Source organism: Esox lucius, chromosome 19 (assembly GCF_011004845.1).
Source record: "Esox lucius isolate fEsoLuc1 chromosome 19, fEsoLuc1.pri, whole genome shotgun sequence".
NCBI lineage: Eukaryota > Metazoa > Chordata > Actinopteri > Esociformes > Esocidae > Esox > Esox lucius.
This window is the reverse complement of record NC_047587.1, coordinates 21980557-22000861: the sequence shown is the minus strand read 5'-3', so window position 1 is coordinate 22000861 and position 20305 is coordinate 21980557. Positions and strand designations below refer to the sequence as shown.

The 20305-nt window shown below is 43.7% G+C and overlaps 2 protein-coding genes across 2 annotated transcripts in view; one reads left to right on the top strand and one right to left on the bottom strand.

Moving 5' to 3' along the window:
- LOC105028706 (RNA polymerase II elongation factor ELL2) overlaps nucleotides 1–20305 on the top strand; it is a 49543-nt gene that overhangs the window by 5672 nt on the left and 23566 nt on the right. Inside the window, exons 3-4 of the mRNA XM_010901627.3 lie at nucleotides 16705–16832; nucleotides 19292–19452. Coding sequence (XP_010899929.2) covers nucleotides 16705–16832; nucleotides 19292–19452 — 289 coding nt within the window. The remainder of the gene's footprint in view (nucleotides 1–16704; nucleotides 16833–19291; nucleotides 19453–20305) is intronic.
- pex11a (peroxisomal biogenesis factor 11 alpha) overlaps nucleotides 4758–20305 on the bottom strand; it is a 48673-nt gene continuing 33125 nt past the window's right edge. Inside the window, exons 3-4 of the mRNA XM_034288234.1 lie at nucleotides 20108–20154; nucleotides 4758–5321 (exon numbers count right to left, since the gene is read on the bottom strand). Of these exons, the coding sequence (XP_034144125.1) occupies nucleotides 5211–5321; nucleotides 20108–20154 (158 nt within the window). The 3' untranslated portion in view covers nucleotides 4758–5210. The remainder of the gene's footprint in view (nucleotides 5322–20107; nucleotides 20155–20305) is intronic.

The window sequence follows — 20305 nt, the reverse complement described above, 5'->3', positions numbered from 1 at the left end:
ATAATCCACAGAAACGCTTGGCAGTAAAAGGGAGAAGACATTCCTGTGAAGCACCAGTAAAAATGCCTGTGTCCAACCAGATTAGCCGGGGCACTCGAGCACCCTCCTCAGCGCTGCCTGCTATCCTATTGCATATTTACCACACAATCGGCCCTGTCTAAAAGGAGCTGTTCTAATCCCTGCCAGAGCCGATTGCATCGACAAAAGTGACTTTGCACCGTACACAAATGCTGGCCTGTGTGCTCGCACGGCCCTAAGAGAGGGTACACCATACCCCCCCCACACCCCCCAGGCTGCTAGCCAGGTTACTGGGTCAGGCTGGCAACTGGGAAGGCTTTGTTTGGAGAGGGGGAGGTGGTTGGGGAGCCTCATGTCTCCACGCCTGTTGTCTCTGTGTAGACATGAAAGAGTTGAGATGAGGAAGGGGGGATGCTATCTGCTGGCATCGTCTGCCTGCTCCATCGTTTTAGAAGTACTTTGGTAAAAACAGACATATGTAAGGCATATGTAAGTCAGTGATTGAGCATAAGCAAAAACATGCAAGAGATGAATAGGGATAGGGCACGCTGGTCTGTTTAGCAATTTTAAGTGTGTGCAATTTAAGTATGCTTTAATCACTGAATTGGATTTTGCGATTATATCTTTGTTGGCACATTACATATTCAAATTGCTTTGACGGAATTCATGCAGAGCCCCCCTCCCCCCCCCCCCAACAGAGGCCCCTTGCACTGGCCGATGGGGCATTAATGAGCTATCTGCAGCCGTTAGAGGGAGAGAGCAGATTAAGCTGTTCCTGGGGGGAGGATGCTGCTGAATGTGGCGGACGGGAATACACCCGAAAGAGTGGGCCACAAAGGTGACAGCGGTACAGTTACGGAAAACACCGTCTTCACCCATCTGAGAGCACATCTCTTTACCTGAGTCGAAAGGGTTGAGCGAGTGTGACGCGTTTGTCCAGTGGCAGGTGGCTGCATCCTATCAGATTTGCCCTACCTGTTCAAATTGTTCCTTCTTGTCAGCTCTGGTCACATTTCCATTTCTAGTGCCACTAAACAGTGGGAATTCCCATAACCACTCTGCTGGCCCATCTCCAGGCATCTGTGTTGTGAAGGTTTAGTCCCGCTATCAAGAAAGACCATGCTGTGGTTGACACACCGCTTTCCCCTGGCTGCGCAGCCAGCTCTCTATCACCTGGGGATGTGTAGGCGCTCGAGCCTGACAAGGACCCACGTTGTCCCCTCTGTGATAAGGACGGAACAGTTTGGTCATAACAATGAGCTAGTAGGAAGCCTTTTTTCATTCCTAATGATATGGAAAGACATTAAATGGAAAAACCCAGATCAGTGATAAACTTTCCCTTGCAGTGGTTAGAGAAATCACAAAACCTTGTCATGTAAGTTAACAAATTAAAGAGGAGCTGGTGATGCAACTGTAAAGAAATAAATGTGAAGGCAGGAGGGTAATGTGACATTCTTTTCCCATTTTACAAAAGTTCTCAGTATGAAAGGAGTTCGGTTGTGAATTAGTCTGAAATTGTCAACAGGGATTTAGGAATTTATTCTGTGTAGGTTTGGGTACTTCTCATGGACTGGAATTTCACATCTTAATGCTTATTTTCCTTTAGTGCTGGCAAAACAATCTGTTAGCTGGCATGTTTCAAGAAATTGAATCTCTTATTGTCTCTAAGCTTGCTTATTTGGCTTCTGAGTGTAGGCATCTGCAGTTTAATGTTTTTACTTTTTCACAGCATTTAACATTATCCAACAGTTGGATGTTCATATGAACAGTAGTATTTCACACCTATTGTAACAACTGTGTCATATGGTGCAATTTCATTCATTGTAGGGATTATTGATATTGGTGAAATTGGATGGTGTTGTTTTTGAGTTAGCTTGGCACTGTCACATAATCTTGTAGTCTGATCACTTATCAGTTTTCCTCTAGAACTATTTCTGTAAATGTTGGGATTCCTGTTTTTCCTTCCCACTCAGCTTCCCAAATAAGAACTAGAAAAAAGGTCTGGTTTAGGTGTAGTTTTGCTCGGAGTGTTTGCCCTCAGTACAATCTCTGCTCTAGCCAGAAATGCCACCGTTTTAAAAACATGTACACTCAACAATCTGTCTTGGCTGAACATAACAGAGCAGGTTATTTCTGTGTTGTGTGTCACGCTAATGGTGTCACCCCCTCCATTTATGGGGAATACCCTGGGTAGACTTGATATACACAGCTAATGTCTGGATGTAGGTCTGCCCAGCAACTAGTGTAACTAAAGGCTGGCTTGTGCTGGGAGGAGAGGTAAGGGAGAATTCTTCCCAGAGATCTTCTCATGGCAACAGTGTGTGAAGGCTCCTCCAGCCTCTCTCCTGTCCCCCAGATTATTGGACTGTTTCACCCTGTGTCTTAGCTGAAGCCTTGGACGACCTGTTTCACCCTGTGTCTTAGCTGAAGCCTTGGACGACCTGTTTCACCCTGTGTCTTAGCTGAAGCCTTGGACGACCTGTTTCACCCTGTGTCTTAGCTGAAGCCTTGGACGACCTGTTTCACCCTGTGTCTTAGCTGAAGCCTTGGACGACCTGTTTCACCCTGTGTCTTAGCTGAAGCCTTGGAAGACCTGTTTCACCCTGTGTCTTGACTGATGCCTCAGGAGACCTGTTTCACCCTGTGTCTTAGCTGAAGCCTTGGACGACCTGTTTCACCCTGTGTCTTAGCTGAAGTTTTGGACGACCTGTTTCACCCTGTGTCTTAGCTGAAGTCTTGGACGACCTGTTTCACCCTGTGTCTTAGCTGAAGCCTTGGACGACCTGTTTCACCCTGTGTCTTAGCTGAAGCCTTGGACGACCTGTTTCACCCTGTGTCTTAGCTGAAGCCTTGGACGACCTGTTTCACCCTGTGTCTTAGCTGAAGCCTTGGAAGACCTGTTTCACCCTGTGTCTTGACTGAAGCCTCGGAAGACCTGTTTCACCCTGTGTCTTAGCTGAAGCCTCGGAAGACCTGTTTCACCCTGTGTCTTGACTGAAGCATCAGAAGACCTCAGGATCTCCCTCTCACACACTGCTGCCCTGAATCCAACCCCAGCTCGAATGCTGAGCCTCTTGCTACAGATGAGCTCCGTGCGTGTTTCTGCACGCGTGCTTGTGTTTCTGTATGCCCGCACTGTTGTTTTTTTTTGTCTTTGGTAAGCTAATTAGAATAACAATATGAGGAAGAGAGAGGTGGGGGGGTCCCCCCCACATGTGCCTGAAAGGACACACGCCTCTCTTTTCATCCAGATGTGTCAGACTCGACTAAAGGCCCTACATGCCCTGTGCTTCTAAGGATCCCTGTTTTCACAAGCCTAATGACACATCTCCCGTTACATACATACACACTGTGCCCTGCAGAATTGTTGGCACCCCATGTAACAGAAATGCCCATGTAACAGCTTGATCTTAAATAAAATAAAACATTTTTACCTTTTAATTGAGTGAACATTTTTAAAGAAAGAAAATCAAGAAACAATTATTTAATTAAAAAACATTTGTAACCCCTCCCAGACTCATGGGCCTCAATAATCTTTCTTCTGAGGACCTCTTTTGTTCTTGGCATAATCTGTTACAACACACCCATATACTTTAGACCAAACCAGAGCAAGTTTCTAATCTTTATTGAAGATTGGACCTTCCCAAGTTACTCTTAAATAAAAAATTCCACCTAATTTTAGCCATTTTATTTTATGGTAAATGTAGGGGTGTACTAACCTCTTCTGCATTTCTGGAAATTGCACTTTAATTTCATAAAACTGTTAAGTAATTTTCTGTGTGATTTTTTTCAATCGAGTTACCTTTATCAATGAATGTGGTTGGAATTTATTTGAAATATCCATGTGTCCAAATGTTTAAAAGAAAAAAGAGAAACTTTCCAGGGCGTGTACTTTACTTTTTGAAGTAAATGTTGGAAGGGATTTGAGACCATTCCTCAATACAGAAACTCTCCAGACTGCCAAGATTACCAATCTTTTCCAAGCTTGTTGCAGGATTTGCCTCAACTCTTCTTTTTACTTTGTCTGCTTTCTGTTCTTTGCCCTGTCCCAAGTGATCCCACACTGCTTCAGATAGATTGAGTTGAGAGCTCTGAGGTCACCAATCTAGTACTGTATGTGTTCCATCTAAAAACTACTGCTCCAAGTAGGTCTTAATTGTCTTTGCCTAGTGTTTTTTCAATCAGTCAAAGATGGACATTTTCTTTTAAGATTTCTCACAGTCGGTGTTAGTACTTCAGTGCCAAATGACTCGATCAGATTGTGAGCATGCACTTCACTGTCCATTAAGGAAGTGAAATTAAAGTTCTGTTTATCAGATGCAGACAGCTTTTTGTGGTCTTCCATGGCTTCTTTGCACATGTCATTGCAAACGTTAGCAATTTGTACATTAAGTAGCTGTGGTATGTTGACAGGCCCCTTTAGTAGGTATGTAGTCTTAAAATAGTTTAAAACAAATCATGCTATTCAGTTTATATGTGATATTTGAAATACAATATGTTAAAAATTTGTAAATGCCTAATCACTTCAACATTTACAGTGTATGGAACTGGAGGTACAGAGTTCTGACATCTTGATTGTTTGGTTTATTGGACTGATTCCCAGTAGCGATGATAGCTGGTACTCCCTCAGAGTGTGTGTGTGTGCATCTCCTCACCAGGGTGACTAATGGTTCCAGGATGTTGTAGCTCTTCTCATATATTAGGTCAACCATATTGTTCATCAACTCCGGTCAAAAATCGAATAGAAAGATTTATTAAAAATTCCTTGCTCACTTGTTTATACTGTATATTCCAGCGCATTCAGCGTTCTCCTTACGTACCTTACAACTGTGATATAAATATTATTTTAGTTATTTTTATCATGTCTCAGGAATAACCTTGACCAAGGAGGTACTGTTGGATCTGCTCCTGGGCATGGAATATGCCTCACTGTGCTGTGAAGCAGTAAGCCCTTACCCAAATGACATTACTAGGGTAATAAAACAACATCACTATATTTTCACCGAAATCACAAATGCAACCAAACTGCCATCAATGGAGGTAAAAAAAAAAACAGTATGTGATGAAAGAAAATAACCACCAATGAAACCAAAAACCAGTATGTGATATAAGGAAATAACCACCAATGAGACCACAAACCATTATGTGATGTAAGAAAGAGAAACCCTCCTTTCTCCTGTCTTTCTGTTGGTCTAGTCAGTTGTTTGGCTGTCAGCAGTGGTTGGTTTTCCTGATCTCTTCCCACATCCATTGTTTTCCGGCATGTAAAAATGTAGCACAACAGGATACAAGGACCACTGCCCCTGTAAACAAACATGGTTAAGGAAGTGAATCGGTCATGTGGAGTTTCTCTCTGCAGTATGTAATGGTCTTTAGGGCTGAAATCAGTATACTGTGGGAAAGAGCTATAGTTTAACACTGAATAGGGATAGTAACCTTCCATAATCCTTTACCGATATACTGTAAGGACACAGATTAAGCCTAGTCTACAATGAAAAAAATCAGGCGCAAAGGAGTTCTCCATTGACCTTAAACGTTTTTTTTTCTTCTAGACTAGGCTTAATCTGTATCCATGAGACTGGCCTAAGAGACATACACTGTGCACAGAGGACTTTGACGTACGCTGAGGTGTGTGTGTGTGTGTGTGTGTGGTGCATAACTGGTTGTTATACAACGGGCAGGCCTTATCAGGTCACCCTGTGTACCCTGGTTCTCCACGTCACAGCTCAGTGCGTGTTTCAGATCACTCTTGTTTGTAGGCTCTGTGTAAATGAATCTGGTTTGGACAGACTTTCCCATGTTACAATCTGGGAAGTGTTAGAGGATTACCGACTGCATGGAAACAAGGGCAGTTAAAGGGTTATTTGGATAATTCTTCAAGTTAGTCATGATCACTGTAATTAAACAATTGATGATAAAAACATGACATCACAGCACATGGGTCCGTCCACATCCATTCACCCCCAGCCTTAGGTAGAGACGTGGTCATACATAATCCCAAACACCGTCACTATAGTAACCAGTAGAAAAGTGGCTGCGTGTAATGTTGAAATGGGCTGCCTATGAAGCCTGCCATTAGTGTTCTCCATCCCCCTATCTGTGTATCCACTCAGACAGGATCGCTGCTGAGAGGAAGGGGGTAGTGAGGAGGGGTGGGAGGAGTTGGTGACCCATGTGTTTGCTGAGGTTGACAGATTAGCCCAGCCTCTCTTGGAGAAGGCACATTTTGCTTGGCATAAAAGGTAATACCTTGGGGGATGTTGTAGCCACGACAATTGCCCACCCCTTACTCCCCACACAACCCCCTTCAAACTCCCACCCCTCATGTTTCTGTCTCTCTAGCAACCCCCTCAACGGAAGGGCTGACTTCACAGGAACAAAAAGCATGATTTAGGGCCTATTCAGACTACAACAATTGTTTTGACAACAATTTAATTTAAATGCCATTTACATAATATGTACAATAATATGTAACATTTTCTATGGATATATATTGTATGTGTTATATATATGTGTGTGTGTGTGTGTGTGTGTGTGTGTGTGTGTGTGTGTGTGTGTGTGTGTGTGTGTGTGTGTGTGTGTGTGTGTGTGTGTGTGTGTGTGTGTGTGTGTGTGTGTGTGTGTGTGTGTGTGTGTGTGTATACACACACACACACACACACAGTGGGGAGAACAAGTATTTGATACACTGCAGATTTTCCTACTTAAAAAAGCATGGAGAGGTATGTAATTTTTATCATAGGTACACTTAAAAAAATCCAGAAAATCATATTGTATGATTTTTAAATAATTAATTTGCATTTTATTGCATGACATAAGTATTTGATCACCTACCAACCAGTAAGAATTCCGTCTCTCACAGTCCTGTTAGTTTTTCTTTAAGAAGCCCTCCTGTTCTCCACTCATTACCTGTATTAACTGCACCTGTTTGAACTCGTTACCTGTATAAAAGACACCTGTCCACACACTCAATCAAACAGACTCCAATGGCCAAGACCAGAGAGCTGTGTAAGGACATCAGGGATAAAATTGTAGACCTGCACAAGGCTGGGATTGGCTACAGGACAATTGGCAAGCAGCTTGGTGAGAAGGCAACAACTGTTGGCGCAATTATTAGAAAATGGAAGAAGTTCAAGATGATGGTCAATCTCCCTCGGTCTGGGGCTCCATGCAAGATCTCACCTCGTGGGGCATCAATGATCATGAGGAAGGTGAGGGATCAGCCCAGAACTACATGGCAGGACCTGGTCAATGACCTAAAGAGAGCTGGGACCACAGTCAAAGAAAACCATTAGTAACACACTACGCCGTCATGGATTAAAATCCTGCAGCGCACGCAAGGTCCCCCTGCTCAAGCCAGCGCATGTCCAGGCCCGTCTGAAGTTTGCCAATGACCATCTGGATGATCCAGAGGAGGAATGGGAGGTCATGTGGTCTGATCAGACAAAAATAGAGCTTTTTGGTCTGAACTCCACTCGCCGTGTTTGGAGGAAGAAGAAGGATGAGTACAACCCCAAGAACACCATCCCAACCGTGAAGCATGGCGGTGGAAACATCATTCTTTGGGGATGCTTTTCTGCAAAGGGAACAGGACGCCTGCACCATATTGAGGGGAGGATGGATGGGGCCATGTATCACGAGATCTTGGCCAACAACCTCCTTCCCTCAGTAAGAGCATTGAAGATGGGTCATGGCTGGGTCTTCCAGAATGACAACGACCCGAAACACAAAGCCAGGGCAACTAAGGAGTGGCTCCGTAAGAAGCATCTCAAGATCCTGGAGTGGCCTAGCCAGTCTCCAGACCTGAAACCAATAGAACATTTTTGGAGGGAGCTGAAAATCCGTATTGCCCAGCGACAGCCCCGAAACCTGGACGATCTGGAGAAGTTCTGTATGGAGGAGTGGGCCAGAATCCCTGCTGCAGTGTGTGCAAACCTAGTCAAGAACTACAGGAAACGTACGATCTCTGTAATTGCAAACAAAGGTTTCGGTACCATGAAATGCAAATTAATTACTTAGAATGATATTATAAAAACTACAGATACTCTTAGTTAAAGACAATCTTGACCAAGCTGATAGAAGAGCAACTTTGACTGAAATAACCACTCGTTACAACCGAGGTATGCAGCAAAGCATTTGTGAAGCCATAACACGCACAACCTTGAGGCGGATGGGCTAAAACCGCAGAAGACCCCATCGGGCACCACTCATCTCCACTACAAAAGGAAAAAGAGGCTATAATTTGCACGAGCTCACCAAAATTGGACAGTTGAAGACTGGAAGAATGTTGCCTGGTTTTGATTTCTGTTGAGACATTCAGATGGTAGAGTCAGAATTTGGCGTAAACAGAATGAGAACATGGATCCATCATGCCTTGTTACCACTGTGCAGGCTGGTGGTGGTGGTGTAATGGGGTGGGGGCTGTTTTCTTGGCACACTTTAGGCCCCTTAGTGCCAACCGGGCATCGTTTAAATGCCACGGCCTACCTGAGCATTGTTTCTGACCATGTCCATCCCTTTATGACCACCATTTACCCATCCTATGATGGCTACTTCCAGCAGGATAATGCACCATGTCACAAAGCTCGAATCATTTCAAATTGGTTTCTTGAACATGACAATGAGTTCACTGTACTGAAAATGCCCCCACAGTCACCAGATCGCAACACAATAGAGCATCTTTGGGATGTGGTGGAATGGGAGCTTCGTGCCCTGGATGTGTATCCCACAAATATCCATCAACGGCAAGATGCTATCCTATCAATATGGGCCAACATTTCTAAAGAATGCTCTCAGCACCTTGTTGAATCAATGCCACGTAGAATTAAGGCAGTTCTGAAGGCGAAAGGGGGTCAAACACAGTATTAGGATGGTGTTCCTAATAATCCTTTAGGTGAGTGTGTATGTATATATATATAATATATATATACCGCATTTTCCGCACTATAAGGCGCACCAGATTATAAGGCGCACCTTCAATGAATATTTTAGAACTGTTTCCATAAATAGGGCGCACCGGATTATAAGGCGCATAGAATAGACGATACTGCAGAATTTCGAGACCGCCTCGAAGTTCATCTATGTTCATGTCCCGTGCTAGCGCTGTTGCCTTCATTCGAATAGTGACTGTAAAGACGCTTCTACTTGCTGCTCTCTGTTCAACAACCCACTGTTCGAGTTTGTCCTCTAACTGTGGCCATCTCGCTTTGTTCCCTCAGAAACTCCGTTCAGTCTTCTTTACTTGGCGCAGGTCATCTTCTTGCTTCCTGCACTTCCGTACCATTGATTCATCATGTTGAATTTGCTCGCTGCTGCTCTATTCCCATATTCTACTGCGTGACCGACAGCCTTGAGCTTGAACTCTGCGTCGTAAGCGTGTCTCTTGAAAGGAGCCATGTTGGGGTCTTTATACACACACAAGTGGTGTGGGACTGTGAGTAAGCACAATACCGGTGTTTACTGACTACGGTAGCTGTAATGCTGCAAGCGGTGCGGCTTTGTAGTTTACCAGTCGTACTGAAACATTTTATTATTATTAAATTGGTTTGTTGGTTTTTCATACTGAAGCATTTTGACAGAGCGCCTTGAGCGCCGTGTACAACCAGTATGGATCAGCCAATTAACCAATTGATCCATATATAAGGCGCTCCGGATTATAAGGCGCACTGTCGTTTTTTGAGAAAATAAAAGGCTTTTAAGTGCGCCTTATAGTGCGGGAAATACGGTGTATATATATAAAAAATATAGTTTCACCGTCATGGAGAGTAGCTTGCAAACAATGTAGCAGAGTCAGCCAGTCCAACTTAATAGTAAACTAAAGAAATATAGTTTAGGATAACTAGTACAGCAGACACCGTTGAATATCTTCCTGTGCAGCACATCACATTCAATATATATGCTCCACCAAAAGCTAGCTAGCTAACTAGTGTCTGCGGAGTTAGATAACATAACTTTTCACAAATTCCCCTATCGCCAGCAAAGGGACCTGTTGTTGAGAAAACTGCTGATGGGCAAGCAGACTGATATTCAGTCATTTTGAGGTATATGATTGCAACTCTATGAAGCAATCTGTTTGTGTCTGGATCGTTAGCCTACATTTCAGATTAGCAACACAGTCGCTTGGTTAGACCTCAGTAACCACGGTGAATGAAATCTTGCGACAAGTTCCGTTTTATCAAGATAAAATTGTCAGTGTAAAAACGCTCTTAAGGACGCACTGTAGAATTTACGGCCTCCGGTTTTAAAAGCCACACTGTTGAGCCAAAAGCGATCTCCGGACGTTGTACCATGTCATGTGGGCTGATTGGTGCCCTGTGTCATCAGAACCACTTGCTCTTCAACTTGGAATTTCATGGCTAATTGAGGCATGCTATTGATTATTATTAGATTATAGACATAACATTACACATCCAGGCCAAATTGGGACTTCGGGACAAATGTGGAAGTCTGAGACTGTATCTGTAATGGTAGAAGGAGGGATGGTCTCACGCATTGTATTCACAATCTATGAGTCATCAGAGTCATTGATCATACATAAACAGTCAGAGCAGGAATAAATATGAGCACGGATTTTCCTGAAGCATCGCCTGCCTGTGTTTCCATCTGTGCTTGTCTGAATGTGTCACTGGAATAATGCCTCCCTTTTAAATGCCACTTGTCGGCTTTCATTTCCTCTTTGACCAGTGTAGAGCACCCAAAGAAAAGTGTTGCCTTGCTTTGTGAAAGTCTTAGTAGCGTTTCGTCATAGTGAACGGGAATCTGTGAGGAGATAAAGCATGGCACTAATCCATCCCCTTCCTCTTCCACGAGTAATCGTTTTTTCAGTTTGTCCCCTTGTTAGGGCTGGCATGGTTACCGTACCATGGCACTGACAGTGGTGTATAATGTGCTTTTCTGTGTGGGAGACAAACAACTGACTGAAGACTGGACAGCCAGGTACTATAAAGTAGGACTCTATGGCAAGATGAAACCAAGTGTCCCTCGCTGAAGCAATTCATTTAGGAATTAGAATGATGATCCATGGGTGAATCAAGCAAGGCGTGGTGACACCCTTCAGCGGCCTATCAAACGACCCCGTCCACATGCACTCTGGAACAGACCGGTAGAAAATGTGTCTGTTTGGAAACAATAGATTTGCCACCATTCAAACGGCTGCTACGCCGACTGATAGCCGCCATCCAGATTTCCATGAGTGCCTCAGCCCTGCTCCTCCTCGGGATGTTTTACCGTTGACTCCATTCCAGAGAGATGGGGGGGGAAATGGGAGAGTGTGTGTTGCTATCCCGCCTGCACAACACGATCTGGGAGCCAGGGCGTGACAGCGGTGTCCCCCTCGCTCCCCGGCCCCACGTCCCTGCTGTTCATGAATAATCCAGGCGGCCCGACGGGCCAGAGCACTCAGCTCTGTGGGGGGAAGATGGAAGAACAAAAGACAGGCGGCTCTCTGTGACTGTGCAGACTGGGATGAGAGGACAATAGCCAGTAGTTTGAGTATAGACAGGGGCATGAGGCACCGAGTGAATCACGTTTGTTTATCTAGTCGCCTGCTCCCATGCTAAAATACCGCAGCTGGGATCTTGGCCTGTTCACTATTGTCCACAGACTCAAGTAGAAGGGAAAAAACCCATCACCTTTTTAGGCAGATGTGTGGTAGAATCATTTTCTCATCTGCCACCAAATGTGGAGGCGGAGGAAGAGCAGCACAGTTGAACATGATCAGAGATGATACGTTGTTTGAGGGGGAGTTTTCCATTGACACCAGTGAAGCTGCCCTTTGTCCTGCTCTAACGGCAAAGCCCCCGCCAAGTTGTTCCGTTCCGGTCCAGTTCACACCTTACAACAGCCTGAAAGTATTTGACATCTCCAAACACACAGGGCTGGCTGGGCGCAGGCTGCAGCAGATGTGTCTGGGACCGGCCCACAGAGGAGGTCATTGTATCTGCCCCGGCGCCCTGTTGAGAGGCTCCAATGACAAGGTGCTGAGGATTGTCAGTCTGATGCCATTTGGCTGGGATGACACTAACTGTCCAACCGCCATGTTTAGCTCACAGGACAGACACCAGTGGGCAATGCTCACTGACGCCAAACCCCTCCGAAGGTTGACATTCAGGTCATTCAGCACTACAGTAAGTGGGTGCATTTTAATATTGGCCTCCTGTGGTAATCAAACCAAAAACAGTGGCGGTGCAAGGACATCCTCTACTAGCTGAGCTAAATGGACCTGTTCTACTGAGAAAGGGTTTCTTTTTTGAAAAATGTGTTATCCATTAATCCTAAAGGACTTAGGTCTTGAGATATTGTACAGTGAACATGATGTATTTTGTGAAACATATCCCTTTAGGAATGATCAGATTATTACTAGCTGAAGCGTGAAGCTTAATTCCTGTAACTAGTTAATGCTAAATAGCGGTTGCTTTCCCATCTGGGTCAAACTGATGTTGAAGCGCGGCATCAGCTGCAGCGGAGCTTAGGAGACATTTGACCTCAGCCTTCCATGTGACCTGCGTGAGTTTAGGGCTTCAGTCAGCTTAACTCGAGACTGAAAGGGCAGGTTAACACTGCCTGGGGCAGACAGGGGCCCTAGGGGCTCACGGCAACCACACCTTCATGGTCCAACTTTCCTTCCCTGCAAGTCAGCTCTATGGAAATACACAGCTCTTGCAGTCACTGGTAGTGGTCTAACCGGTCAGTGTGTGTGGAGCCACCACTAGTGGTTTGGGAACCGAAAGGGGGTAAGTCATGGTAGATTTCCTTTAGAAATGTTCCATTGGAAATTATACTGATTCTTCAACTAAGTTTTACAATTTGTTTTTATAATTTGTTTTCTTTCACAAGTTTTACAATTAACATTTTTATAGACATTTTTAATGACACACAAAAGCATTAAGAAATGTGTGCCTAAGCCTTTTAAATTTTTAGTGTTTGTAAGAAACCCTCTACCGTGAATAACTGTCCTGGGAAATGTAATCTAAAGACAGGTGAAAATAAGTGGCAGGTAACAAGTCAAGGATGGCCCTGGTGTCCTCATACAGAGCTTTTAACTTGAGTGTCCCATGTTTTGGGGCCATCTTCAGGGACTGTACAGGCTAACAGCAGCCAGGGGAGATGGGCTTTCCCCCAGGAGTGCAGAGCTGAGAACTAATGGGTTAAATGACATATGGTTATGAAGATGGAGAAGGAAGCTGTGATTAAAATGGGGGAGACCTCCGAACAGACTGACCTGAGTGACATTGATTAGAATTAGAATGTGAAGTGTGTGCACGGTGGCGGGGAAGGGGTAGACGGGCGAATCTAACGGTTGGCTGGAGGGGGGGGGGGGGCTCTCTGCACACCAGGGCATAGTGACTGGGGAGGATGTGTTGGCAGCATGGGGTAGGTATGGGGGTAGGGGGTTCTGCGGGGGGTGTAGTGCAAAGCTAAGACTGTAAATCCTGAGCTGTGCTCTCGCCCGTGGGGATAGGCAGGCAGGCTTTTGTTTATCAACATCTCCATTTGAAACAAATCATTCTGCATTGCTATGCTTTGACCTACTTCTGGAGCCTATCTTTCTATGACTTGTTGCTTGTAATTTTGGTGAAGACAGCTGCCACTTTAGACAGCGTCTTAAGGTAATAGGTCCTGAAGATATGTCTGTTCTATTGCTCCTATTTACTTTGACGCATTTTACATTGATGGCAGTTAATTAGCATAAAGCTGAAGCGGTCATTTGTGTAAACATTTTCCCTGCCAAATCACGTGAAGGGCTGGACAGATATAGGTCAACATAACTAATGGTCAGTTTGATATCTGTCCATGGCTTTGTGCGCTGCTTTGTGGACTGCCTTGCGCTTTGTGTTGCAAAGGGTGGCTTGTGTGGTGTGTGCTATATAGAGAGCTGAGGCCGGCGGATGGGGGCAGGGTGCTTGCTGTGGGGTTCGCGGAGAGGGGGGGGGTGTTGAAAGAGGAGCTGTTTATTGGCTACATGCTACAGAAACTGCTTATGGCTCTACTGCATGGCTGGGCATTTGTGACAGCTAGAGTCCTGCGTGCCATATCTGCCCCAGGCACTGAGCTTTCTGCCAGCCAGCCTGGAATCAGTCACTTCCCACAGATAACTAAAGAGGCTTTTTCAAGGCCTACTCACTGTCCTCTGTTTGTCTAAGAAAAGTATCACACAGTAAATGTTTTCCTTTATATTGGTAGCCATGTCAGCCTAGTCTGATACCACTAAGGAAGCGAAAGCAACTTATTTTCAGATGATTTGGCAGTCATTTTGAGCCTTGTATGGCATTGAACAGTCAGTCTGTCAGTTCTTAGTCTATCATGTCGGGTCAAAATAAATGCTAATCATTCTGTGGCCCATCGCTCTGCTTCTTTCATCTCGTTCTCTGAATCTAGGGCACAGGCTCTACATCAACAAAACCGTCTGTTTCAGCTGTAATAAAAGGACAGCACGTTTCTTTCCCTGGACGTCATATTCGTACCTCTTAGTTAATTACTTACAGTGTGCATATGGCCTTTTCAGTCAAAGTAGGTTTTTAGGCCATTTTATCTAACTGGTTTTGTTCCCTTAGCTCCTACGGCTGGGGACAATGCCAGGGATCTTATAATCCGATGTTATCAGTACACTTATTTATATATTTTATTTATATGTTTGTTTCACTATTTTATATGTATTCAATATTGGAATTCTATTGTGATTCATCATTCCAAACATATTGCCAACCAGATGTCTGCTGCAGATCGAAAGGAGAGCGAAAACAACCAGAAATGTTGATCTCTCCTGGTGCATCTTTAAAACATTCTCGGCACATCTTTAAATTTTTTAAAACAAGCTATAAAAGAAAAATTATATATTATATATAAATATTTTGGTGCATGTACAGTGAACCTACATTTTCTTTACAATTTTTTATGTGGGTCTGTTGTTTGCCATGGGGATTTCTGTCCAGTACAAAAGGACACTTGCCAGTATTATCCATGTAGACGACTGAGTCCCTATGTTTAGGCCAGGCTAGAGTTGATTTTCTGACCTCGGATGTCCCTCAGGGCCTGTGTTATTGGCTTAACCAACAGCTTATTTTTGTGCATTTAATGGCTTGAAATTGGGCAGGTCAAGTTGGCTCTCATGTCAATATACTAACTTCTAACCCCTCTGGACTAAAATTATATATAAGATTACCCTTTTATGTATTGTTTTGTTATGTACCTCTTAAAAGACAAAATATTTATATCACCCAGTAGCTCACACTAAAATCGAAAAGACAGTGAAGTAGACATACTTGGGATTTTGTCTCACAAGTGACTTCTCCATAATGAGTTTCACAATTAGCTAAAACAGGCAATGTCCTGCAGCTATGGAAGGTAAATACTATTCTATTTGTGGAAATATTACCATGATTAATTTGTCATATCTCAGTTTACTTTACTAGTTATGGAGCTGATTAGTCCTGGTGACTTGTTTGACATTACATATTTTGCCTTTATACAGATTACTACTTCCTCTTTTTCAGTTTATTGTTAACGAATCCTTGTACTAAGTACCAATCTCTCAAACAAGCAATTTAAAGCCGGGTACAATTTAAATTCTATCCCCAGAAAAAAATTAAATATTATGGTTAAACTCCAGTAAAATAATTGATTAATGACATCTTTTTTGAAAATTTTCAAGAAAGACATTTGGCATATACTATATTGTAATTTTTTTTTTACAATTATTTCTACTATGTAGCAAGGTTTGTTCAATCCAAGGATGCAACTGCACAATTACAACGATACCATTACAGCGGCGTTGTTTGATGTAAAATGTAATTAAGAAATGACTGAAAGACACTGAAAGACTTTGGTCCAATTACATTTACTCCAATCAAACCCTGGGAGGATAAAATGGATGTATTATCTTACTGTATATAGTTTCAAGGCTATAACAACAAAACAGCAATGCTCCTAGATTGTGTCACGAGGTGTAACATGTAGATGATTAACAGGTCCACACATGGACACTATTTACATTTTGCCTGGTGTTTTTGTGAACAGTACCTAGAGAACTATCTTGGGTTGTTTGTGAATAGCAAAGAATTTTGAGAAAAACTTGTTCTATGTACACACATTCACACAGTTTTAAACTTCCCACTTAACTGTACAAGCATGTAGAATTCCTTTTTTTGGTTGAAGCTACAGTACACCCTTTTCTCTGCCAGGACAGGGCTAGGAGCAGCAAGTTACAATTGAAGTGAATAGCTCTGCGAGGACAAGCATTTAGCAAGCAACAACAAAGGGAAAGTGTGTTACCTTAGGAGAGCAGAGCCACGGCACAACTTTCCAGATGTGTGCTGGTGTTGTTTGGAAATGTATTGTAGAAATGATATGATATGCCTCATTCAATTCCATATGGTTCAGTTAGGGCTTCATTTGAAATCCCATGAAGCCAGAGGTGTCCTAGCTGCTGCTCTGAGCAGACTTAATGTCAATGAATGAGTTTATCGATGCACATTTGCACTCTAATTATTGATGACATGCGTAACGCTCGCCGTTTGCCATCCTTTATGCTCTAGTCGCCCAAACCCTTCGACTGTATCGCATGTCGTTTGTCAGGTAAGATATTTAGGCTGACGGCTGGAATGAAAATGGCGGAAATGATCAGCGTGAACATTTTTACACACATGGTCTCCTTAGTAATTGAAGACTCTCTGTGTCCCATGGCAACAGTACATCAAGATACCTGGCTCGTCCCCAGAGGCCCCGGAGGCACTGCGAGTCTTCTCCTTCTACCTGTCCAGTGACAGCAAGGACAAACCTCAGGCCAGCTTTGACTGCATCCACCAGTATGTCTCAGGGTAAGCACGCACTCATGTTTTCACTGTCTAGCACACACAGCCACTTCAGTCAGATTGGGACTGCAGCATTCCTGAGACACTGCTCTCTCTCACACACTCACACACACACACACAAGTAACCCTTGTCGCCGTGTTCCTGCTTGAAACAAATGACATCTTATCCTCAGACTGTTTTCCTTAGCGTGGCATATTACAGTCTTATTTTAGAACTAGTCATAAACTCTGTCCTTTTCAGCTGAGCACTTTTTGTTGAGCTCTTGTTTGTCCTTTGAGTTACTGTAGGCAATTAGTATTTCAAGGTACCCATGAGCACTAAAGTGTGAAGTTTGAAGGAGCAAATACAATTTGGTGTAAGGTTAAATTTGGTATAATTAATAGGTTAAAAAAAAGTTTCTCAACATCCATTGTGGTTGGGAGCCACAAGTGAAGACCAGCAACGTTGACCAGAGTTAGTGGTCTGTCTTTCTTCACTGCCCACCAGTCCACTGCTCTCATCTGTCTGGCATCAGTTTAGCCTATTGACATGAAGGTTTGCCTTTTTCCACGTTAATCCTGTTCTGGAGGCTGATCTTCCATGAAGGCGGAAATGACATGATTGATAGACTTCAAGATGAGTCATATTTCCTTGGGACCTTACAACTTAACTCTGAAGTCCCTCAATTCAGAAGGGCCCTTTCAGAATGTGCAGCATTTTTAAAATGCAAAAACAGACTCATGACAAAAAAAAAAACACCCACCTGTTTTTTTTTTTGTTTTTTTTCTGGACATGAGCTGAGCTGATTTGCCTCTCCTTGGAAGTTCCTATAGCTGGTGCTAAAATCCTTGACACACTAGACCGGCAGTTCCAAATCAGAAAAGACGTTGACATGCTCTGCCAGCAACTCCACAGCACGTAACCGTGATCACCATCTGTTCCGTACTATGTAGACTGGCATTGTTGGACTGACATCCTTCTCCAGTATGAACTGTTTGAGCTGTGTGTGGGGTCCTGGTAAAAATACCTCTTAACAAGATAATTTAAGGTGTTCATCACCAAAAACACTCAACAGATTTTTGAGATGTGCAACATATCAAATGGGTGTGTCGGGAAACCAAAACTTCTTATTTCACAGTGCAAACGCTTGTCTTTATATAGGCTTTGGCTCCACCCAGGCAGTGTCCCCACGAAGGCCTTTTTGCTGTGACAATTACCCTGAGATGTCTTCTAAATCCATCTGTTGATTGTCTTGGCATAATCAAGTGTACTTTTTCACTTCTCACTGATGAGCGACTCTAGACAAGCACTCTGTCACCTGGCATCCTCCATAGAATAACCCAGAATTAGTTCAGCCAGAGTTTCCTGTGCACAGAATCCATTTCGGCCATTGTAAAGACTTCTGATTGACAATGGGAAATCATCTAAGCCACAGACCACCTGGGTCAACGGCTTCTGTCTTCTCCACTGGCATACTGCAATGTTAAGCTCATAACGGTTTTCATTCACTCTCTCTCTCTCTCTCTTTTTTTTTCTCTCTCTCTTTTTCTCTCCCTCGAGTCATGTCACCTCTCCCAGCTCTTACTGACACCTGCCATGACACCATCCACCTACACTGTTTCCGTTTATTGTAACCTGAATCCTGGACCAAGGGCTCATATTCTCCTAAGATTCAACAGGACACCAGATAAAAAGAGAGCATTCCTTGGATCCATGCTTATAGCAGCATGTAATCCAGACAGGCCGTAGTCCCTTGGCACATGAACTAATGCAACTAAACACTTGGGACGGAGACAGGACAGACTAACCCTAGTCCACCCGAACATGAACTATTGCATCATAAAACTTAGTCCGGAGAAACTATGGCCCTGTCTGAAGATAACCCCAGACAGGGCCCAACAGGGAAGAACCTCTCAGGAAAAACATGGAGAAAGACATTAATATCCAAAATTATGGCATCATTTACATCAGCACATTTTTTTCCCCAGTAATTTCACTTGACATGGATAAAAGGTTCTTCTTGGAATACATTTTTGAGTGAAAAACAATGTGGTTAAAGTCTAAATACGTTACATTGGAACTAAGCAATAAGCACCAGAAACTGATTCAACTGTTTGTTTCAAGACATTTGACCTAAACATGACTGGGAACGGTGAGCTCACAGTGTTTGGGGCCAGAAGGGGTCAAAGGGTTAGTTGGAGGTGTAGAGCTGTGGCACTCTGTTTGCCCTGCAGCTGAAAGAAGTCTTGTGGCTTTACAATACCTCACTTGTTCTCCATCTTAATGCCTTAGCATAGGATGTGAGGAATGAGCATGAGGACAGAAGTCATCGAACCGGTCATGGGAGTGAGACATGTCACATGCATGCCGAAACACACGTTAATGCTCTATTCATTAACATAGTGTGTACGTTTTTGCATTACCTGTTGCTGCTACGTGAGACCTATCTGCCCTTCTCTAATCTTCTGTTGTTTCCCCTCCTCAGGGAGGGCAGGGAGCACCTGGAGGGCCAGGGGAGTATTCAGGACAAGATCACTGTTTGTGCCACTGATGACTCATACCAGATGACCCGGGAGCGCATGTCTCAGGTGGAGAAGGACATCATGAGCAGGTCAGCCATCGAGATCAAGCCAGGCTCCACTCATGGTAAGTCTGCGCCCATAGGCATCGTTTACCTCTGCTGCCTGAGCTACGTCCAACCTGGCTTCCCACCGGGCCCCATTAACGTCTGGGGATCAGGGGCAAAATAGTGGAGGTGTGTAATGTTCTCGGAAAGCTTCTAATCCATCGCCTTCTACCATGTTGTGCTGCTGATAATTGCCATATGGTGTGGAAGTTATCACATAATTGATCAAAGTACTGGGTTGTAATTATTCATGCGAGAGGGGATGCCTCTTTTCTTCTCTCTTTCCCTCCATTTTGACCAGAATGCTCAGGAACGTTGCCAACCTGCCTGCCAGCTCCATTAATGTGATTGAGTTTGCCAGAAGTATGTACTAACAAGTCTCATGCTGAGTGGATGAAGTTTTGCCTAAGAGTTTAATTACAGTGGCTGCGATTCAATTAGTTTTGATCTGCTGAAATAGTGAATAATATATGCAGATTCTTTGACACAAAGGCCATAATTCACTATAAGTGCTTAGGATTTGACGAAGATCAGAATCAAAATAATGTCTGTTGGTACCCCATTGTGAATTAAAATGAAATGGTGTGAAATGGCCTCCAATGATGTTCTTGGTTTACACTTCATCCTCTGCCCTTGTTTGCATGTGCCATGCATCGCCTATCGGTTGCTGCCTACCATGTCTTCTGATTCAGCAAAAGGTCGATGGACAGCTAGCTGGGTACCTGTAGGCATTAAGCAAGATAATGGCTCATGTTTGTTTCTTATTCTGTAAAAACTATTTACAGATACAGTGGGGAGAACAAGTATTTGATACACTGCCGGTGTTGCAGGTTTTCCTACTTACAAAGCATGTAGAGGTCTGTAATTTTTTAT